At 36.7% G+C, this 23689-nt stretch overlaps 2 protein-coding genes across 5 annotated transcripts; one reads left to right on the top strand and one right to left on the bottom strand.

Moving 5' to 3' along the window:
• Window positions 1-1298: 1298 nt before the first annotated feature.
• Window positions 1299-23002, bottom strand: NSUN6 (NOP2/Sun RNA methyltransferase 6). Of its 4 annotated transcripts, none has more exons than XM_041486858.1 (12): window positions 22923-23002; window positions 20806-20913; window positions 19931-20086; window positions 18162-18241; window positions 17330-17439; window positions 14520-14673; window positions 12959-13040; window positions 11854-11973; window positions 8779-8923; window positions 6939-7087; window positions 6031-6156; window positions 1299-2876 (listed from the first exon to the last, which is right to left on the bottom strand). In XM_041486858.1, exons 2-12 carry the CDS (start codon window positions 20878-20880, stop codon window positions 2664-2666), a joined length of 1410 nt encoding a protein of 469 aa, XP_041342792.1. In that variant the 5' UTR covers window positions 20881-20913; window positions 22923-23002; the 3' UTR covers window positions 1299-2663. The 4 variants fall into 4 exon arrangements, with proteins under 4 accessions (XP_041342792.1, XP_041342783.1, XP_041342762.1 ...); XM_041486849.1 differs by having other exon boundaries at window positions 22927-22946; XM_041486828.1 differs by lacking the exon at window positions 22923-23002 and adding an exon at window positions 21643-22414.
• On the top strand, window positions 22446-23655 carry LOC121365171 (basic salivary proline-rich protein 4-like). The gene is made up of 3 exons (XM_041489163.1): window positions 22446-22524; window positions 22654-23075; window positions 23191-23655. The coding sequence occupies exons 1-3, from the start codon at window positions 22446-22448 to the stop codon at window positions 23653-23655; spliced, it is 966 nt and encodes a 321-aa protein (XP_041345097.1).
• The last annotated feature ends 34 nt before the right edge of the window (window positions 23656-23689 follow it).

The following is a 23689-nucleotide window of genomic DNA, read 5'->3' as shown; positions in this document are numbered from 1 at the left end:
ATTTTAGTATCTTTCTACTGACCAAGACAGATATTTAGATTTGGCACTATAACTTATCATTATTTCTGCAAATAGAGAAAACTACTTTTCAGACTTTCTTAACTACAGGATCTGACTGCATGCCTAATCTATCTATTTTGTAGGTTTAATCTTTCATTATAATGACAATAACTTTTTAAATTTAATATATAAATATCTCATATATATATAAATATATAAATATATTCCATTGTGCTTCAGCATCAACTGGTGAAGCACAATGATTCAGTGTGTAAAGATTATCAGGAAAGTAATCATATGTTTAAAACATATATACACTACTCATCAGAACTGTGTCAATGAGAAAGTATTCCTGCCACTTCTAAAGTCACAGTAAGATTGGAAAAGAAAAAGGGCATCCATCCAACTTTAGTCATCTAACTTAGCCACACCTGTAGTGAGAAAAAGGATGCTGGCTCCTTCAAGGCTGCAGCATCTTAACGGAGTTTCTGTTCTGACCTGCCTGACGAAGTCACTCCCCCTTCCCAGCAGAGACTGGGCCCTCGGGAAACAGCTGAGGCCAATCCCTTGCATATGCTGAGTGCTCTTCCAAGGCTAGCAGTTGACTTTTGCAGAAACAACCATAATAGCTAAAGTTCATATATCAGTAGTTTTTTCAGGTGAAGTCTGCTCTGCAATTACACTGGAATTGCCTAAAAGTTAGTTACATTTTCTTCTCCCCCCCAAGAAACTTCTCCTATAATATCAAATGAGGTCACCTCCTTAAAATGCCTTTCATCCAAAACTAAAGGAAGTGGGAGATGTCTCGACAAATATTCCACTAAAAATACAGCAATCTTAATTCCTTCAAATTCAGCATTGCACAAATCCTGCTACTGAAACTGGAGGTAAAGTTCCTTACTTTATATGAATACACAGACTTCAGTATATAGTTTATGTGTGCTGATTAATGTTTACAAAATTTATATAATCTGCAAGAAAGAAAATGTTTTTTTACTAGCACTGAGTTAAAGATTTCAACACGTTCCTACAATAAAAGATTAATCCCTTTTGTTCCCAGGTAATTATTTTCACCATATTTAGACTAGAAAGATTATAGTATGAACTTACATGACTCTAAATAGGATATCTCACCTACTACTGATGAAAGAAAATTACTTTAAAATTTCTTTAGACATGGTGTGTTTAATGGCAAGGAATGACCAACAGAAGTAGAGAAGTAGTAGACAAGAATTCCATTTTCCTATCCTGCTAGGATAGGCCTTACAGAGGATGTATTTTTCAACCTTGGCAGGACAGAAGCAACATGTTGTTTTTATTCAAGAGCAGGAGGAAACATACAGTATCAAAAATTTATGGAAAACATAAGTAAACAACCAAACTACCAAAAAAGAGAATTGTATATTGTTTTGATTGCAAGGAAATACAAAATGCACTTCTTATAGTAGAAAGACAAATGATAAAAGAACTATTGCTCTTTTTAATCCAGCCAAATAGTTATGTGTGAAAAGACAGACTTTTTCAGATAATGCTTTTTAAAACTGGAAATTGATGAGTGAGAGGAAAACACCAAACACAGATGTCAGTTTCTGTTTTTCCTTGTCCTTAGCTTTCCTTCTTGAGTGCTATTGTCAGTTCCAGCAGGACTGAGAATACTGTTCAAACTGGAACTGAAGCAGAATTTTCAAATACATCTAACATTTTTAAAGAAATTTAGATTATTTACTTTGAGCAATGTACTAAGGCAGTTTTCATTAGCATGCTTCCCCAGTTTCAATTTTCATGATTTTAGCTGGTGATGCTTTCTAACCAATAAAGAGTTAATGTCCTTAGTTGTTTGAAAGGTGATTTGCAACATTTCAGATGGTATTATGCATTGTTTTCTGTCTTTTGATATTAATCATAATTGTAGCCCCTTCTGTTACAAATGTTTGACTTTAAAACTGTCACTTGTCAGCCAGTCCAATAGGCTATTTCAGAACCAATACAGTTTATGCATGGGAAGTTTGATGTTGAAACAATATTTATTTACATTCCCAGAGTGAGATGGTTTAATATATTCATGCTGCTATAAAAGACATGCTACAAAGCCTAATCGTATTTTGTGTATATACTATGTGTACAGAGAATCTTGCTTGTATTAAAATAAAAGAGAAATGAGGTTCTAAGTATCAATTTATAAAACAGTTTTTTGTAAAATGTTGCAATGTTTTGAGAAGCACTATTTAAGGAAACTAACTATTGGTAAACCTCCATAGAAACCACCCTTTCCAAAATTCATTGTAATAGCTCCCATCTATTTTTTTATGTTTGCATTTTGTAAAGTAGCTTACATCCCCTTCCTACGCTTGCTGCACCAGATAAGGGGAAACCAGAGCAGACAGCAGTCTGAGTGAACGCAGTTGTCATTCAGGCACTGACCTGCTGTAAATACAAAAGCAGAGGGAGACTTACAAATGATACTACCCTTCCCCCAGCCATGACTTTTCTGCTGCAACTTGTGGCTCTTTCCCATCAGAACAGCTGGCAGATTTTAGTGCTGCCATAGCAACCCTGCCGTCAGCCCGTTGGCTTGGTAACATTGCAGCAGGAAGAAAGGCACTTCACGTCTGAGCTGTTCTTAGACTCACTGAGGTATTTTTTCAGGTTGCATTCCCAAATCCTTATTTACTGTTCGATTTAATAAATTTAGCAATGAAAAATCCTATACAGTCTTTATTTGCCAAAGAAATCAGGTCATCTTCTGTGAAATCTTGCAAAGAATTAATATCCATTCCTGGCAATGTCACAGCAGATGGATCAAATCTCTGCAGCAGCTTCAACTGATCAAGTGATAGTCCAGCTCCCTTCATGCCTTCTCCTCCAATATGAGGTTCCTGATCAAGTAACAAAGAAAAGCAAATTATTGCATCTCTAAAATTCTTAAATGCCCTAAATGTATTCTGCTGAGGATATGCAGAGATACCGAAGAATTCACATGGACAAGCTGTGCTTGTATCATTCACACCAGAAGATCCAGAAGTAATGTGGTTCTTCTTGCCTTCATCTGGCCAATATTATTCAAACATATATAGAAGATTTAGACAAGATATATACAAGTATTTTGAGGAGGTAATGATGCCCCTCATCCACTTTTATCTCTGTAGCTTAGAGTACTTTTTAAGGATAGGTGCACAGGTCTAAAACAACTTAGCACTCCAAGGGCTGAAACATTCCAAGAAAGCTGTTACCAGCAGACAGCCAGTCTAAAGGGTTGCCACTTCTAAATGATTCAGCACTTCTGTGTACTGACTTAATAGCTATGAGTTAAGTCAAAAATAGGGAGTCCTTAGCCCATTACCAGTATCATCAGTAACACCAGTAGAATTCCAGAGACAGCTAGGTTGGAAAAGACCTCGGAAATCAAGTTCAACCTATGACCTAATACCACCTTGTCAACTGTACCATGGCACCAACTGCAGTCAAATCTTCCCTTAAATACCCACAGGGACTGTGACTCTACCACCTCCCTGGGCAGCCCATTCCAACACTCAGTCACCCTTTCTGTAAAGAACTTCTTCCTGATGTCCAACCTAAAATACTGGGATTCTTCACAGTAAAAAATTCAACTGGAGAGACTTAAAGCCCCAGTCCAGAACATTTTACTGCCTGAAGAGGCATCATTTTGGCAGATGATGCAGCAGAAAAACATAACCTTTGAGTTTTCTAGTAATTTAATAAGACTAAAAGGTAAATAGGACTACCATTACATGTGCCTGTCTATGATGCAGAGAAGAAGAGGAAGAATCAATTTCAAGAGATGACATCAGGCTTCAAAATCCTGGAGAGGAGAACTTAAAATCCCAGCCCTCTTCTCAATATTTCTTGTCAATAGCCTTGACCGCTTCTTATTTAATACCCTAATTCCTGGGAAAAAAATTAATTCTTAGCTGGATTGTTCTTTCAATGCATTCAGTAACGAGATGGAACAAAGTGTGCAAAAGCTGGCACTGCAATATCAAAAATAGATCTCCTTTGTCAATCTAGTCTAATGTAGTCCATAATGCAGCCTACAGCAGAGTGTTTTTTCAGCCATCACACTTTGCTAACACATGAGCTCACGCAGTCAGCACATGATGCGAGTTAGCTGCTTAACCACGTACTGCATGCTGGAGAGCTGGGCAGCCAAGGGGCTGCAGACTGATTCTTCCTTTCCCTCAGCAGGATTTTAATGCTTTCCAGGTAAAAGACAAACACAGGTGTCTATTGTAAATTGAGAGAAAAGTAACATACAAAGGGAGACAAGGGGAGCAACTTGATGTAATAGAAAGAAGGAAAGGTAAAAGTCTAGGGAAAACAGTATTCCACAGGTTCAAGTAACTTGCTTAAAGGCAGACCAGTGTCCTCCTCTACCTTTTCATTTTTCCTTCCAGTTAAGTTACTGCATTTAAGCTAATCTACAGTATCTCCTTTGTAAACTCCTAAGAGGAAGTCTGCACAAAGGAGCAGCTGCCATGTGGTAACCTCCACCTACAAGAACAATGCTTATGGCTCCATCTCCTGTTTTTTCCTTGCCCACATTACCCAATATATGTGCTTCCAAGGTCTGTTGCCAAAATGAGGAAGTGGGAAACAGTGGACTGGATAAAAAAGGAGGCGTCCACTGAGACGAAAGAATATGGAAAATAAATACATAAAAGAACATGAGGTAAGTAGATTGTAGACTCCTGTTTAATGTTCATTAAAAAATATCACCTTAGTTTACACTGGTAGGGACCTGGTAATAAGGTATTATAAATTATATGTGGGTAAACAATTCAATGTCATCTCATTTAAAATATACTATACGTAAAAGATTAATTTTTACAGATATGGCATGTGTGTGTGAAAAACAGTGCTTTATTCAAGACTGATATTACTGGTGAGAGAAAGTTTATATAGCAAGAATTAATCTTGCATTTGACTTAATAAGGCTTATGTTTCACTCTGTCATTCTATCCAGGAGGATTTTTTTATGCTGTTATGCTGAATGTATAATCTCAGTTGAAATGCCTGGAACTGAAAAATTCTTAGTGAATGGATGGTGAGAATATAGACATAAGAACACACCATAAAAAGCTTTGATGAAGAGCTTCAGTTCTGTTAAATCTTTATCAGCCATCATATTAATTTCTCATTGTACAGCTATTGTATATTTTTTTTTAATTTCAGTTGAAGATTCATCTAAGCTTCTTAAGACAGGTACAAGTAATCACAGAATGTGTAAGCCAAACAGGTATCAGAGTTAGACTTTTCCTCAAAGCCATGATGATAAACAACTACCACACCCAACTCCTCATCAAAGAGGGAGTGGGACACACGTGGTCTGATGATAAACCCCCCTGAAGTACTATAAAAGTAACAGATATTTCTGAATTGTATGAACTGTAGCTAGTATAGATATATTACCTCCTCCCAGACATCTTAATGGTAGACACTGACTCTAAAAAAGACAAGGTACCTTCTTGGGACATTGAACCTGAAATAATTTCTTTCCCTCATTCCTTTTAAATAAATGAAAAATAGGTCCCATATATATAACATCCTCCTTCTTTGAAACAAAAATTTATTTTCATTTATGTCCCACACTTTATATGCAAGTCTTCATGACTTCAGTGGCATTAACAAAAAAACCCCGAAATTTCACCTCTCCTTTGAATGTGCAAAAGAAGAGAATAAAATATATGTGCTTTAAAGAAATTGCAAGAGAAATTTTAACCTGTACAACCTATCTTTCGTCCCTGTTGTGTTTTAAAAGACTGTTGTACAAATCAAAAAAAACCTCACAATATAGAGTAGGAAAATACGTAATGATGCCTCAATAAAGCTCAATTAAGGCACAAAAACCTACTTTAAAAAAAAGCCTCAGAAATCCTTCTGTTATTTCTATCCACAGCAGTTAAAATTTTCCATGGTGATAAAAAGATTTATTGATAGCAAATATAGCATGTAACTTTATAGTTCAAAAATAAGATCACTAGATTGTGTGAAGTACCCTGAAAATAGCATTACCTGTGGATGAAGCTGGAGGCATGGAAAAGTTTTCAGGGCCCAAGCAACTTGCTCCTCATTTTCAGAAAGTGTAATTGTACATGTACTATATACTAAAACACCTCCTGGCTTCAGCAACTTCACTGCCTGCAGGGAGAAATAAACAATATTTCAGCTTATTTTTAAATTTCAAACTTTCATATTTAGCAACATTAACTAATAACCCATGCACCTAGAATATTAAAACTGAACACTTAATTAAACTCAAACTGTTAAGATACTAATTCCTCTCAGGGAATACAGCAAAGGATAACATGGATTAGAAAGATTCTTTCAAAAGAGGCATTGTAGCTCATGCAGTTTATTAATGTCATTGAGATGACTCACCTTGTAAGATTTGTTATTTGTACAGCTCTGCATACCCCAGACAGATTAGATCTGTTTTCACCACCTGCTGCCAACCATGGATACACAATACTTATGTCAGTTATATTAGGTGTCAACTGTTTCCATGTATTTGGCATGGAAGCTATATATATGCTGCTTTTCAAGCTGTCATTCACTTTGAGTATGTATCATTCAGATTTGGTAAGTTTCACCTTATCCTTCAGCATCAGCCCAAGCACACTCCTTAGCATGTTCCTAAGTCACCTGCTCCGTGACTTAGACCTTTGTAATTATTATCATGTAAAATAATGATGTAAAAAAACACAAAGCTTTTTATTTATTATGGATTACATAGACCTCTACCATGCTCCAATGAATTGCCTTCACCTAGCAAAAGATCTGGTGGAGCTGAGAGGTTAACAAGACCCTAATACTTCCTGGCTGCAAAGCAGGGAAAATGAGGCACCATTTTTTGGGTAAGTTTTATGCTGCAAAAGCATTTGTGTTCAACTTAGCTTATCTACTCAGTGTTTAACACATACCACAGAGAAAAGCTTGCGCTGTAGTGGCTGATATGAGGTCACTTCCTTTAAAGTTGAGGAATAAGCCATGTTTGGTCTCTGTCCCATTCCACTACATGGAGCATCAAGAAGAATTCGATCAAATGACTCTGGTAAGAATGGAGGTCCTTCTGTGAAAAGCAGTCATTAATGTAAAATGTGGCTGTTTCCTTCCTTGAGATTTCACCGTAGGTAAGGAGAAGCTGTTACTGCTTCCTTGACATAAAACATTTATGTGCTATAGACAGTGTCTGCAAAAGTAGTTTTAGCTAGAGGCAAGCCTCAGCACTGCTGGTGGTAGTTTTAATCTCCCAGAAAACTGAACAGTTTAAGTTCTATGAGCTCAAAAACTATTCCACTAGGCAATTTTTTTAACTTAATTTAGTAATTTTAAAGTAAAATGTAAAAGTAATCAAACTAGTTGAAATATGATTGGTCAGAAGTGCTGGGTGCAGAGTTGCACATATAGGCTGTAAAGAACCACAGTCAGCTCAAAAGTGTGCAAACCTTTACTGAGACAAACCCGTAGTTAATCACTGAGACTGCCTTATAACAATTGGACTGTCTGTATTAATGTCCATAATAACTATTTCTTGTGATGTATGCATAGCAATATAAAATAAAGCACCTCATAATCACATGAACTACTGCAACTTCTCGTGGACAAACAATTCATTATGAAAAGGATTTTGAAGAGAACAATTTCTGACTGTTACCTAGATGACAATATATATCTTCCATATGCAGAGCCTATCCTTTAATCTGTACCCCAATGGCTCAACAGCCCAGAAGTTTCTATCTCCTCAGTGCTAGAGAGAATGGCTCAGCATCACTGCTGCCAAACTTGTATTATCACACTACTGCTATCTAGCTTTTTCCTGACTACAAAATGAGTCTATCTGGTTTATCTATCTCTGATCCATTACTAAAATGTTCAAAATATGTAATGTGTTACTTTCAGGAATGTACAGAAAAGCCTTCATTATCTCTCAGTATTACAGCTTGCTCTTGTTAATCTCTGTAATTGCTACTTGCCACCTACAATATTTGATGTTCATAAAAAGACTCCTAAGAAAGTACCTTTGTTCCTCCAAAGGAGGAATAACTGCAATGCATAGGGACAAAGAAGGTGAATTATGTAATCTGATTCCTACTTAGCCTAACCAGTGACTGAGATAAAATAGACTGAGAAAGAACAGCGTACTTTGCACAACAAACTAAAAATAATCAAGGCAGCAGATACCATTTAAATCATTCCATCATGGGAACAGAACCAATATTGTAACTGCATCGCTTCAAAAAGCAAATGAAATTACTTAAAATAATACACTGTGCTTGTATATATAACTTTCCCTTGAACAGCTGAATAAACATCGATGAAACAAACCTTGCAGCACTCCTGGGAGTTAGGTATTAATAACCCCATTTTACTGATGAGGATTATGAGGCAGAAAAGTGAAGCAAGTCTGCAAAAATAATTTTTTTTCTCAGACTAGCCCATAAACTTCCCAGTATGGGGTTAAATGTGATCATGAAAGAAACTTTAAGGCTTCTTCAGTCTTCAATATTATCTGGGAAAGGAATGCATTTTCTTTGAGAATATTATGTTGTGACAATGACAGATAATTTGACTTTCTATTTGCTTCATAGAGAAGCTGATAATCACAAAAGAGTAGAAAATAGAAGTGCATTCACAGTGCTGAAGCAACTTAGGTATCTGCCAAGATTTCAAGAACTTGTAAACCTGTGACAGGTTTAATACTGTTTTTGCAAAACATTACCATTTTCTTCTAAAAGCTACTACCCAAATTGTTTATTTTACCTTGTTTATCCTCTCTCTCCTCTACTGAAAGGGCCTTTGTTCCATCATAGCAAAAGGCCTTAATGCAATTCAACTGTAGCAATTCAGCATTCTGCTTGATTTTCTTGACCTTGTTAGCTATCTTGTCCATGGCTATAACTTCACCCTGAAAAAAATCCCAAAGTTTTCATCAAAAGCATAGGGATTAAATGGATGTTTCCGATTTCCTTTCCTCAACCCTGGCAGTGTAATAGATAAAGCACAGTCTTCCCTACAGAACTATTTTATTTTTAAATCCACACTCCTGCACTCCTTGTCCCCACGTTTTCCACAATAGCCACATTAGTCTGAAGCTGCGCACATTCCAACTGTTTGGCACTGTCACTCTAAGGGATGCTGTAATATCTGACTTCTGGCAAGTGGTTTTGTTGTTTGTTTCTTTTAGTTTCCTTTGAACTGCAGAACTGGGCACTAAAATAAAAATTTAATCATTTGAATGAGGGTAGAAGCCTCAAATACATAGTTAAATGGGTCAACAGGTTTTAAATTTGTATGGAGAGGGTAGGAAATATGATCACACTACAGCTCAGTGCTGAGGAAATGAGACCCACAGCAACGTCTCTGACTTGCTCAGACTTGCTCATAACATATTGGAATACTTGCAGTTATTGTCATTCAAGTAACTTCAGGAAATAGTGTAAATACTAGAATAAGTTTAGAGGTGAGGGAAGGGAAATCACAATTAAACGATTCCTGTTATGTAAAAATAAGATTTTTTTTTCCTCCCCCAAAATAAATCAAAAAAGACACACACCACTACCTGCTACATGAAATCTGTGAACACAAAGGAAAGGGAAAAGTAGCATAAGTAAAATCCAGAACAGAACAACCTGACCAAAAACTTGTAGTAGACTTGATACAGCAAACACAGTACACTGAGAGAACAACTTTTTCTATTTGGTGATGGCTCCCCTAAAGGCCTCTAGAACGGTAAAATGACTAAGATAGTTTAAAAAGTAAAAAAAGAAAATCAGTAAAGATAAGCTGCTATCTGTATGTCATGTTAGACAATATGCAGGTCTAAGACTGAGAGGTAAGAATGGATTTAGGTTGTGTCAGTGGTGTCCAGTCTTCAGTGCTGTGAGCCAAATCACCTCCTGCTTGTCCCCAAGCACCATTCAACCTATTGCACGTGCTCTAGGACCTGACTGGGCTTCAAAGGTTTGTCTGTTGCAATAACAGTGGATTTGCTGGACATCTCTCCGTACTGTAGAGATAAAGAGATGATAGAATCATAGAATGGTTTGGGTTGGAAGGGATCTTCAAGATTATCTAGCTCAACCAACCTGCCATGAGCAGGGACACCTTTCACTAGAGCAGGTTGCTCAGAGCCCCATCCAAGCTGGCCTTGAACACTTTGAGGGATGGACTATTCACAGCTTCTCTGTTCTTTTCTCCAGAGAAAAGAACAAGCTGCAAGACAACTCTTCTCCATTTGGCCCATGCCAGCCACTGCCAGAACAACTACTTAGGAGTCATCTGGAAAAAACAGTGGTCTAGACTGGGATGCAGTTAATAATAAATTCTCAAGCTTTAAGTATTCCCTAATCTTATTTTAGAGTTCTTAACATTACAGAGTAATCTTACATCCTGGTTATATAATTTAAAAACAATATAGAAATGTTTACAATTATATCACAAAAAAGTGATTTAAATCTTCTGAAATGTTAATGGTTTAATATGCTGTGAAGCATCAGTATGGAAAATCTGTGAATGGAATTTAAAATCCACATTCTTAAAAAATAAGTGTTTTTTTTCCATACCTTTATCTTCCATATCTTAAATTAAATTATATACTCAGAAAATGAAAATCAAGTGAGATAAATATTTACCATCTGTATTCTTAATCTTTACCACATTAGCTGCAGGCAAGCACAATCAAAATATGTGAAGTGAATAAAGAAAAAGTAGTTTTGCAAATTTATACTAAGTGTAGATACACAGATGGAAAAAAATACAGATGTAAATGAAACCATTACATAAATATATGATTTGCAGACTTCCTTTATTTATCACACTGAAATCTTTACTGGAAGCTTTATATATGTATAATGTCTAATGACTGTCTAATGCATTTTTAATGCCTTCCCATTGTTCCATACTGATGGAAAAAAAACACTTCTACAGACAAACCATCACAGAACTGAATACAGGCCTTTTCTCAATGCATTCATACCATTACATGCTGTGCCTTCACATTTATGCACAGGCACCTGTCAAAGTACTGCATAATCTAACTGCAAGACTTCTAAACAATCTGATATATTCTAATAACCCTATTTCAATAAAAATAATAAAGCCTTACAAAAATTTAGAGGAAATATTACATGCTTTTCCCCTCTGCTAGAGAAGAGTAACCTGCATTTCTGTATTTCACTGTGCACATAACACTTCAACATACGCAAAGCTGTAATCCTATATTTTTACACTCTTACTTTATTACATTCTCCTTTCCTTTGTCTTTCTCTACATACTTTTTGTTTCTTCTAATTTTTATTGCTTTCTCATTAGATAGTTTTGGATTTTGTGACATTCTACCATAGAGTGATAGAAATTCAGCCTACTCTATGCAGAATTGATAATTTTTACTGAGAACAATCCTAATTGGATTAGAAATATTTTAGTAAGTTTTTGTAGAGAGTTGTGTTTCTCTGGCACACAGTAGTAACCCCTGATTTTTATGCATCTCAGTTTCATGAATCCAGCATATCCTTGCATAACTATCCCTTGCATGTAAAAAATTCTATTATTAAAAATAATTCAATAACATTTTAAAAAGTGAAATTAGATAAATTTCAACTATCAATCTGTAGCAAATAAGATTTTATAGCTGATGGTGAATACTTAATAAAGACTGTCTGTTGCCCATTTCAGTAACTGATGTGTAGCAAAATACACTGGTAAGTAAAATGTCAAAATATTAATTTTTTGCTGCTGTAAATTATCTGTGCATTCTAATAGTTAAGTGAAGAGAGCTATACAAATGAACAGCGATCAGACTTTCTTCCTTAGAAAATGCCAAATTACTTCTCTTACCTGATCATGCATTAGTGTTGCAAGATGGGTTGTTTTTCCTCCAGGTGCAGCACACATATCCAAAATTTTCTCTCCTGGTTGAGGGTCTAAAATATGGCTCACAACCACAGAAGGTAAATTCTGTAATAAAAACAAATATGGGAGAATTCAAACTTTAAACCCTGCACCAACTCCTTTATTAAGGAATGGCAAGCACATTTAAAAATACAATTCATTCAGCAGGGAAGACACCTATGATAATGCTCTCAGTTCTTTGACAGAAAATGAACTATTTGTATTATATATAACAGATAGTACGTAAGTAGTCTCCAGTGGCTCATTTTTTATTTAAAGCTATGTCTGAGTATTTATGACTGAAGCTTAAGAGCTCATGACTGCGGAGACTACAGTGCTAAAAGTCCAACTAAAATAAGCTGATACTGGCACAGAGCACAGCAGCTCTGTTTATTAAAAATACTTTATATTAACCTGTTTATTGGAATATTTCCTGTATTAACATATTGGTGCAGATCAAACTGCAGAAGTCTAAGCTTGCTGAATTAAAGTAGCAAGAAGCTGAACTGTGCTATTAATTGTATAAACAGAACGGCTGCACTGAAGAGAAATAATGTGCAATAATTGTGCATAGTACTGCACTTTAGACAATACGGAAATACTTTCTTCTTAGGTTCAACACAAAGGTATAAAAACCTTTTAAAGTTGTCTTTAATACTTAAATAACAGCTTCAAATCAACCTAATATTTGGAGATTTTCCTGATTATCTACAGAATTATGTACCTTGAAAGGGGCTCATATTGCAGGGTTCATAGGCAAATTCCAAAAACTAATAGTTCTATGCAGAGTATCTGTGCAAGAGGAATTTCTACGTTTTTAAGTGAATATCTCTTATGTTGCTTTGAAATCCCTTATCAACTCTCAGACACAGTATGATTAAACCACCTACATGTAGATACTGACTTAATTTTAAATGCTTTGTGTTCCTCACATCCAAAGACTGAATTAGGTGCTACAAAGCACAAGGAATGTAGAAACCATGAATGTGTGCCAAGAGAATATTCATTATTCTGTAAATAGTACAGACTTTTGGTGTTGGAACAAACATACCTGTAAAAACAAATGACTAGGGAGCACATTGTCAAATGAAGGACTAAGGTAGACTGGCTCTATCATTCTTATGCCCAGCCCCCTGAAAAACATGAAAAAAAACATTCTATTACTCAGTTTTATGCATCTTAACAGTAGTCAATTATAATCATCATGCTTACAAATAGCAACCTGAGACAACAATCTTACAAGAATGAAAGAACAACCAAGAAAAATACTTCTATGATTTTGTAATATGATATTCTCTAAAATGACATCATTAAGTTGAGTAAATCATGGCAAAAAATAATTACACAATAAATTGGAACCATCTGTAAAATTACATAAAGCAAATTTCTGGTTCTGTACACAGGATAAACCAAGATGTAATTCAAGCCTTGATACTGTAAAGAAATGCATAAAACCAGACCTAAATATCTTAACTTCAATCCATAACTGCTTTTGGCGAGCCATGTGTATGCACTAGAGCACTGGCATGTGATTTCCTAGTTAGATTTTTCTCCATTTCCTAAATTCCTGAGATTTCAGTCAAATTACTACAGAAATCCTATATGAAAAGCCTTGCAAGAGCATTGATTTGCCTGCAAAGCTATGGTTTGAAATTAGAAGTCACCTAAAAGTTTTAAATAGGGATGAAATTGTGTCGCAGATATAATTGTTAAACCAATGTACTAGGAAATGGATAACAATAAAGAGAAAACTATGCAAAAGCAACTCTGAGTCTACAAACAAAAGATTACTAAAGAGAAAGAGTATTATTTTGCCTCTGTACTGGACAGTCCAATGGGAAGAAAGGATATGAGAAAGCAAACTTGCAGACACCAGATTTAGTGTTACATACTGCTGTTCCATGTCAGCAACTCAACAGCTACATCCTACCACTACTCCTACTACGTTTAAGCTCTCATAAATCAGAAATTCTCTGGAAATGTACTTTTTTCAAAAGAACTTTTGTAGCTTGTTCTCAGGAAGTAAAGTCTTGGTCATTAATTTGACATCCACAGTCTTTTACATTACTTTTTCTATGTGTTTTAGGTGACACAAGAGGAATAAACCATATGCTTCACCAACAAAATAGAACAGCAAGTAATCTTGAAATAGGTAACTACTTTGGCAAATGTTAATAATTTTTTTAAGATACCCGACCTAATGTTCTGTCCTTTGTCACGCCAAAAAAAAAAAGAGCCTCTACAGATATTTTTAAAAGATGGAGAAATTGACAAGGCTGCACTTCTGTTCCATCCAAAGAGGGAAGTAGTACAACACAATTCACCAAAATGCAATTTTGCCAGAGTGAGAACATTTGTCAGTTCTGTTTGATATTATTGAACTGAATAAACATAAATTATTAAAAGACTCCCACTTATTTCCTCCTACCTCTCAAGTAAATTGGTATCTGAATCCCACTATGAAACTAACAGCTTACCAAAACATATTGGAAATCCCAATGTGTAATGCCACCTTCTGACTTCACATAGGGTACAAAATAATTCAAAGTGTTTCCCCTTCTTCCTTCCCTTCGCAAATTTTTACACGTAGATTGCAATTACAATGGACTTACTTCAATGGGCCACTTGAACTGAAGATTTCACTGCGGCTGAGTTCTGAAATCCCATTTCCAAGGAAAACTTTGACTCCATCGAATTCTTTGGCTCCTCTTTTGCATTTCCCTTCAATATCTGAGTACACTGAAACCAGATCTCCAGCTTTCACAACTGCACAAAGGAAAATGGAAAGCTCGAAATCATTAAGACATTTAACAAAACAGTAGTGACCAAGTAACTTAGGATTTTCAGTAGACTACTTATTTCAACTCTTCTATCATACCAAACTTCACACTTTCTAAATGTAATCAAAGAAGATCAACTGATATAAAGCTTTAAAGTTTTACACAGTGAATGACAGCTACCAAATCACTGGAGGTACTGAGAGACACCAAGGTGCAAGTCAGGCACTGTGTCTTGTTTTCCAAGAGGCTACACAAACCTGCATTTTATTTTATCAAGGCAAGGTCACCCAAAAGTTTTAGGCACACCTTTCAGGATCCAGTCCCCTACGTGTGCTCCAAGCACACAAGTACGTGAAATAACACTGCTCACCCTTACTGAAGAAAGGCAGGAGTACTAAATTTATCTAATGACCTCTCAATAGCCACCTAGAACATAGCTATAGCTGCTTTTTCTGTAACTACTTATTGCTTTGACACAAGTGATTATATATTCTTGTTCTGGTCTGGCTCTCTTCCCTTTAAGAGAATTGCTGTTCTCAATAATCTTCTTAGAGTGTTTTATATCTCCAATTAAAACCCACTAGATCAGTAAAATACGTAAATATACACCAAACTCTAAGTGTAATCCTACAGACTTAACAAACTTTCTGAGTTCGGAAAAAAAATATAAAAGGGATGGTTTAGGTGATTTTACATAATAGTGAACAAGTGCTATGTGTTGACTGGCTGAAAAATATGCTTAAAAATAAAGGCCTCTTCTGATAGCAATAAAAAAATTTCCAAAATTGCACTTCTGAGGTGCTGACAGGCTAGAGGAACAAGAAGATATAACAAGACTAATGGCAGTTCAGCTTCCCAAGAGTTCTCGGATTGTACCAGAGAATACTTTTCCCCATTTTCAGGTTTCTGATTATGCCCAAATGTCCTGAAATTCTTAAATTGTAGTGTTTGTTGGGTAGCCATTGAAAATAAATTTTTTACACTATTTATTTTTACACAATGCGACACAAACCATTATGTGATTGCTCAGTATTAATGTCTGCTTAAACTTCACTGAACAAAAACCTGCAGCAATTTAACTCTTCCATATCTGTCAAAGATTTTTGCAGTATTCAAACATAAATTATTTTATTTCACTCTCTGCTGACAATCATCCTTTCAAAATACACTAGTCCTGCATAGGATTTTTAAGTTTTCTGTAGATTATAGCAGCATTCCACAAACATAAAGGTTAGAGTTTGATTAGTTAAATTAAGCTCAAAGCCCCCTGATCATTAGTTTACACTCATTTGGATTGCAAGTTCAGTGATTAAATGTTTTCTTGATGGACTATTTTTTTCCTAGTTAGACCATCTGTGCTTAATACAGTTTTATTATATTTGGCATCAAGTGGGTAGTGTGCCCTTTTATTTTATTTTCTTATCTGCAATTCCCCTGAAGTGTTCCTTAAGTTTTATAGTATCTTTATTTTCTTTGAATTGATATTACATGCATAATTACAAGTGGCAATTATGATAAATCACTAGCTGACTCAAAGAAGAATTTGAATATTTATGGGGTTCTCTAAATAAGCAGTTCTAACAACTGCTATGCCAATGTACTTATTTCATGATCAAGCCCTAGACTGAAAAACATTCCTGTTCAGTGAATTGGACTTAAGCACATGCTTAAAACTTCTTGAAGGTTTTTTCCTGAAAGGAAATGAAGTGACTTGATAAATGCTTTTCTGACTCATTTTGTTTAATAATAAGAATCAAGATGATCACTAGATCTCATCACAATAGACTAATAAGGTGAATCATCCAAAATTATACTGGTTTTACATAAAGTTAATTTGACATTTAAAGAACAAAAATAGGTTGCTGAACAAAAAGCATGCATATGTAGATTTTTTTTAATCTTGTTTCACAGGCATTGATGCATAATTTCCATTTCTTAAGAATTTGACATAAAAACTGACATAAATTTCTTCTCATCAATGAAAAATATATTTTTACTACATCTCTCTTAGATAAACAAATGATTCGCCAATGGATTAGAAAAAAAAAATGTGGGTTTTTTTTGATTTGTAACTTAAATCAGGGTAAGTGGCTCTAGGACTGAGTGAAGAAATAAAAAATCTGTGTCTATTAAATAATCAAGACACACCTAGTCACCATGCAGAGGTGGTATCCTTTTTGTTTTTTTTTTTTTTAAGCAACCAACTTTTGTAACTTTATTCAACTTAATATCCTTATTAAAAGTTACAGTATTTAGTAGTAAAAACACTCATTAAAAAACCAGGTTTTACTGGTTTTATTTTGAAAATTCTCTTTAAAAATATTTTGAAATGAAATTGAAATTCTTGAGAACTAATACTTCAGCCACGAATTATATGGAAAAAGGAACTTAAAACAGGCCAGGCCAGTGAGAAATAATTACATATAACTTACTATAAGTAAAATGAAAAATAGTGAAAATATAAAAGAAAAAAAGCCAGAAAAACTTTTAAAAGTCTCATCGCCATGAACCACAACTGTAAAATTAATTTCAGCTGAGAATAGAAAACAACTTTGTGTCACTATTCATTTATCTGTTATTCAAGGGTGACACTTTTTCTGCCATCTTTACAACATAATTGGGTGTATTTAGAGAACTCTTACATCTTGAGGTAGATACAATTCCAGGTACATAAACGTGTGCTCCTCGAAGTACTGCATATCCACACTGGGATCCAACTATGACTTCAGATGCATGTTTTTTTAAATCTCGCCTAGAAATACAAAATGCAGTTGAGTAAAAAAGAAAAGTATACTGAAAAAAAAGCCAAACACTCCCCAAGTAAACTCTAGTTCACAAATATGGTTTTTATCAGATATAATAGAGAAAAGGTAGTTAAGTACCATGTATTACATTTAAAATATTTATTTTAGTTCTAGAGAAATCACAGGAAAGAGTCAAGAAGAAAACCAATCCTCAAAATAATGCAGATTCTGGCACATTCTGCCACTACTATGAACCTGATACAGGAATACAAATAAATTATACTGGGATGGAGAAATAGTCCTCTATCCCTTCCTATGCCAGATGATTGTGAAGTGACTTTGTGTTTAACAGCTGCTGAGGAACTCTTGATTTCACTTGATTTCTTCCAGTGGAAGAAAACTGCCTGTACTTATCCATAGTTTCTGTATTCCACCACAAAAGTTTGGCTCTTCTATCTGCCACCTACCTGGCTTTCCAGGGAGGATGCATACATGTCACTTTTTCCCCTAAAATATTAGTCTTATAAATAAGGAGAGAACTCTATGTTTTCTTTCATTTTTTAGGACTAAAACTCTGACCTGGTTAGTGTATGGACTGGCCACCAGGTCATAATACAAATGAAGTTGTGTCTCAGTTATAGAGAGTTAGTTATTATAACTGTTTAACAAGAAATATGTAAGAAAACTGTGTTACACAACATTTTAAGGCTAAAGACTGAAAATTTCAAACCTGGGTCCAATGACAGGAATTAGTAAAATGTCCTGAAGTTTTGGGTGCTCGAGAACTGGAACACATAGTCCTTTAAATTGCTGTTTCATTAAAAAATATAATTAGTAAGCACTAGTAATAAACTTAATATTTACACACTTAATTCAATTGAAACCCATTTTTCCATTCATAATTTCTAGGTGTAGAGCACAAAACACAAAAGTAGTGACAACAGTTAAAAGCAGCTGGGAAATAGTGTGCAAGGGGGCATTATATATTAAAAGTACTGGTGCAAAAGACTAAACATTCAACAAATTCAGAAATAACAAGACCACTAAGAGATTGACTGAGAAATTACTTCAGGGAGTGGGAGAGTGTTCTGACACTCATAACCCAATCACTGGTTTTTGCTTTCTTCTGGAAGAAGATTGAGTTGTTGTCAGAACACACGGTGACACCACCTTAGAAGCTTGGGTGTATTCTGTGTTAACTCTCAAACGTTATTAGTACAAGCCACTGTTTAACTCCACTCAGTAATTGTTTGTCTTACATAATAGGCCATGCTGGCAATACTTTTCATTTTTCTTGTCAGGCCCAGTTTGGGCACTGTTAGGTGAGTTATGTATTTAGCTGAATAAAAAATTGCCGTTTTATAAAGATTCCAGGATTTAAACAAAATTATGTCTTCTCATCTGAGCCTTCTAAAATATAACCTTAAAGTATGTAAAACCATAAATCAGCTTGCATCAAATAAACAAGTATTTTCTCTTAGCAAAGGCAACAATCTATGATGATACTTTTGTTCAAAAGCATTATGTGATTTCCTTTTCTATCATGTAATCACATTTAAAAATACAATAAGTTATTGAAAAGCTGGTCTGAAGTCAGTTTTCAGCAAAGCCTTTTCCCTTGAAACAAAATATAACCCTGCAATATCCATTTCCAGACTTCTACAATCAAAATAAAATTAGCAGAACACATTATCATCCCAGCCAGCAGAACACTGTCAACTCCCTCTGCATCACAGAAATGTCTTGGCTCCTGTCATGCAAAAGCTCCCTGTACACCCACTAGCATTAATGATTTACTTAAAGAACCAGATCTTTTTTAGACAGAGTGAAGATCTAGAACACAATTTCAAAATAATACATTTCTTAAACATAATTGTTTACGTATTACCGGATAAATAAATGTTTAATTAAGAGAAGTGAAAATCCAGAAAATTATACAAGGATAATTTGTATAATTTGTATAATTTGTATTGTAAGGTTTAAATAAAGAAAATACAGTGGCTCCAAAGCATCACCATGGCTCCAATTTCCAAAACATACCAATTTTCCCACTTTCCTGAACAGTTTCTCCAATGATATCTAGATATACAGGCATTCTCCTTCAGTATTAAACAAAACTTCTAAGCATGCTGAAGACAGCACACTGAGGTACACTTTTTATCTGTCATCTTCTCTTACCAACCTATGACACATTTACATTATTTACCACAGCAAATCCTATCAATCCTATCAAGGGTTTAGATCTGCCATACAAAAAAAGAGTTGGATGCCTTTTCCCTCTGTTATTGCCTTTCTTGGAGGGATGACATGCGGAATACTGGTACACAATAAATTTTCATTTAATGTTTAATGCTGGCAGGAAATCAGTGTGATTGAATTATGTTAATACCACTGGATGCATTGAGGTAAGGTACAGTTTTCAGTAATGAAAAGGTCTCATGTTCAGATGAAAGATGAAATACCCTGCTGTTTTTGCTGTAACAAAGAAATTGCACAAACCTTCTGGATCTCTTCAAACAGCAATTTTTTCACATGTTTCACTGAGGCCAAGTGGGTATTTACTCTAACAGTTGTAAAAGCTGGTGGATGAGATAGATGACTTAACAGAGACTGGTATTTTTTCTCTGCCTCCTGTGCACCTAAAGCAGTGATAAGCTGAAAATGAAAGAAGAGATTTTATATCAGGAGATTCACTCAGAAGCCTCTTGCTCAATGCAAAAGAACCCAACTGAATAAACATTCCGTAGCAATTGAGGGATATGGCTGTGTGGTGTGAAATAGTGACAAATGTCTATGTCTGGAAGCCTAATTCCACTGGAAGCCTTATAAATTTCCTGAAAAAATACTTATTAGAAAAACAGCTGTATCAGCAAAATCACTGCAAACAGTTTGCAGCAAGTATCAAAGCAACTGCTAGAGAGCTCTCTGCTATTGTGCATAGACCAGCCCTAAGGAAATGGAAAACTAAATTCCAATCTATGAATCAGTAACTTTCATACTGATAAACCTGTACATTAAAAAGCCATTTTTTTTATCCTTGGCATTAGGAATTAATGAGATTGTCTGTAGTATTCTACACTGGGTAAAGGAGTATTTCTTTTCAATATTATGTGGTGTATATGTGCTTAATTATCTATGATCCACTCCTCAGTGGGATCCAAAACTGAATTCTCTGATTTATAATCAATTTAATTTAAATATTTGTATGCTACTTTGAGCCAATGGGCATAAATGATGATTTTATATTTTAAATATAGAAATATTTTATATTAAAAAGTCTGTGTTTAATGTGAAGATAGCATTTTTTTGTAAGGTATTAAAGTTACACAAAAATTTATTATTTTGTGATGGTTAGGGGTAACTATGTAACATACCTCATTATTTCTGAACACTTTGGCGAGATACTCTTGAACTTCATATTGGAAAACGATTTTAGGGAAAAAGGACATCTTCTTTTAGTTTTTAAATCTGCTGGCAAGGAACTGAAACAAGCAAAGTATTTTCTTCGTGATTATCATATTCTTTAAGTTTATAAATTTAACACAAGATGTATCCACAAACTAAGCTGTTGGTTTTGATTCTTCCTATTTTAATAATGCCATTTTATTGCATTCAAATTTCCAAATATTGGTCATGATATGACTCTAACATTACTCTCAATTACAAAAATTCTACTGATCCTTAAAATAAATCTTCAAGCTATCTGGTGAAAAAAATACATGGATAAAAGGTACAGGAAATTTCAAGATGTAGCTTTAATTCCTCTTGAAAAGCCCAGATATAAAGTCTTATTGTAGCTCAGTCCTGATAGAGATTTCACTCTTCACCATTTTTCTCTGTAGGTAATAAAACACAGTTATCTTCCCAAATGGTATCTGCCCACCCATCAAAAATTTTGACAAATTATATACATTTCAGTCTGAGAGTACCGAAAAATTTAAATTTGCTTACAACAACTTAAATGGAAGGAAAGAGAGAACAACACTCCAGGTTTATTCCATTCATAATAAGGAATTTTGACTACTGAAATACATTTTCACTGCACTAAATATACTTAGAGAGATCAGAATGTTTGGTATTCATTTTATTTGAATAAGAGATTATTAGTCACTTCTATCATACAAAACCCCTCAAGAATATTTTTTTATTTTTAATATTTCCAATTCAATTCAAATCTTAATACTAAAAAATGTGACCTTATGCAGACTTACTTTTGAGACCAGACAAAGGTCAAGTTTCATGAGTAGGAATTTCAAAGCCTTATTCGGCAACATTAGCAGCTATTGAAAGAAAGAATCTGTAATTGAATTAACTTCTTTTTACAGGCTAACAAAATGCCAAGAATTTCCCCTGCTATTGCCAGGAAAACTAATAGTAGAATAGCACTACAATCTAACAGCAGATACAACTGAAATCACCAAAGCTCAGATTTAACTTTTCAGAAAATGTGACATACCATGTGCCTGTTGTTCTAGAATGCCTACATTACAAAAACAAACAAACAAACTCACCAAAAAAACCCCATATGGCACCATTTCAAAAGGCTTTTCTTCAGAAGCATAATAAAGTAGCCTTTCAAAAAATCCCATCCATTCTAAATTTTTTAAAAGAATTGAAATCCTGAAAATAATTAAGCAGACATTTGAAAACTCGTAGAAATGTGGTGTTTCTAAGCCCTGTGACTTCAATATTTACATTATGAAGGCAATGTTGAGGCTCCGGAACATAGCTAAGGGACAGGACAGCTGCTTTTAAGTTCAGAGTGAGCAGGAAGCCCGGCTGGTGAGCGACACTGCCTAGTGCCCCTACTGCCAAGTACAAGAATCAGACTTCAAAGGCTCAGCAGGAGGCAGGCTGCCAGTACCTGAGTATTCTTGGGGATTTTTTTTCTCCAGACCTGCTGTGCCGTACACCTTGCCCCAGAAAAGTTATGACGGATTTTAGAAGAAAAGATTTTTACTTTTTTTTTTTTTTCACTGATGTGCCTCTGTGGGGCACTGCAGCGGGGAACGCGATGCCGGACCAGGGCTTCTATCCAGCTACGCACATGAACGCTACCAGCAGTCACACGCAGCCAGCACCAGAGATGCCGAGCTAGCTTTTCAAACCTCCCTGCCTACCCTCTGCTACACGAGGAAAACCACAGTGCGGTCACTGTCGCAGGGAGCGGAATACGGGGCTCCCTCCTTTATTCCTTCGCCCGCCCGTTATTTAAAAATCAGGGAGCGGGGAGGAGCGGGACGCGCAGCTCTTCCCAGTCCCCCGAGACCCTGCGCCTCAGCCCAGAGGTACCCGGGAGGCGGCCGCACCCCAGCGGGACGCGCCACCGCCACCGCCGCCTCATCCTCGACGGACCCCGAGGCACGCACGGGCCCGGGTCCGGCACGGGCCTCCACGAGAAGGGCGGAACACGCAGGGGCCGGACCGGACCGGAGGGCGCTCAGCCCGCCCGCAGCGGCGCGCAGACCCGGACCCACCGCCCGACACACACCTACCGCCAGGGCCCGCCGGGCCCGCCTCCTCCGGGCGGCAGCAGGAAGTGCCGCCCGCCGGTGTCGCCATGGAGCCGGGCACGCCGCGGCGCAGCCCCCGTGCTCCCACCCCAGCAGAGCCCGCGGGGCTCCCGAGCTTATCGGATATAGACGTTGCTGACATCCCTTCATTTTTTAATTATTATTATCCTTTTTTTTTGGTTTTCTGAAATTCTGCCGAGTGGATTAAAGTAAAGGTTTTGTACTTCCACCGCTTCTGCACCTCAGTGCTTGCGGGCTCGCTCGCTAGGGCGGAGCGGGTTCGTGCTCACTGACGCTCCCCAAGGTGCTGCTAGGGAGGAAACCCGGGTGGACACACCCGCAAGAGCTCAGTACAGGAACCTGCAGCACAGCCCTGAGAGCGAATCCGCTGCTTTCGAAAGTTTTACTGTGCACGGGAGCACTGCTTGCCCTGAAACCCTTTACCCTTCCCAACGGCAGAGGCCGCGGACCGGCCACAGCACCGCAGGGCTGGAGGACACGGGGCGGGCCAAAGCGCGCTGCCAGAGCCTCCCACCCCGGCACCGACCACCGCGGCGGGGGCCTAGCGCTCCTCGCAGCATTCGTCCCTTGCGGGGCGGCTCCGTCCTCCCGAGCGTGCCGACCGCAGACCCCTCGGCTTTCCACCAGCCCCGGTGGAAAGCTGGCAACTATCCCCTCAGACACGCTGCCGCCGCCATGACGCCGCAGTGACGCGCGCGGGCCGCGCCGGCGGGGGCGGGGCCGT

The sequence above is a fragment of the Pyrgilauda ruficollis genome, unplaced genomic scaffold, assembly GCF_017590135.1.
Source record: "Pyrgilauda ruficollis isolate IOZ18807 unplaced genomic scaffold, ASM1759013v1 scaffold12, whole genome shotgun sequence".
NCBI lineage: Eukaryota > Metazoa > Chordata > Aves > Passeriformes > Passeridae > Pyrgilauda > Pyrgilauda ruficollis.
The sequence above is the reverse complement of the archived record's forward strand: the minus strand, read 5'-3'. Positions and strand labels throughout refer to the sequence as shown.

Bases quoted from the DNA above. Each gene is read 5' to 3' on its own strand.
- LOC121365171 (XM_041489163.1), top strand. From the start codon at position 22,446: ATGCCGGACCAGGGCTTCTATCCAGCTACGCACATGAACGCTACCAGC. The intron at 22,525-22,653 runs GCTAGCTTTTCA...TTTAAAAATCAG, and splicing joins GCCAGCACCAGAGATGCCGA to GGAGCGGGGAGGAGCGGGAC. The intron at 23,076-23,190 runs GTTGCTGACATC...TCTGCACCTCAG, and splicing joins CGAGCTTATCGGATATAGAC to TGCTTGCGGGCTCGCTCGCT.
- NSUN6 (XM_041486858.1), bottom strand. From the start codon at position 20,880: ATGTCCTTTTTCCCTAAAATCGTTTTCCAATATGAAGTTCAAGAGTAT. The intron at 17,440-18,161 runs GTTTGAAATTTT...TTGTATTTCTAG, and splicing joins ATTCCTGTCATTGGACCCAG to GCGAGATTTAAAAAAACATG. The intron at 14,674-17,329 runs GTAAGAGTTCTC...TCCTTTGTGCAG, and splicing joins AATTGTATCTACCTCAAGAT to TTGTGAAAGCTGGAGATCTG.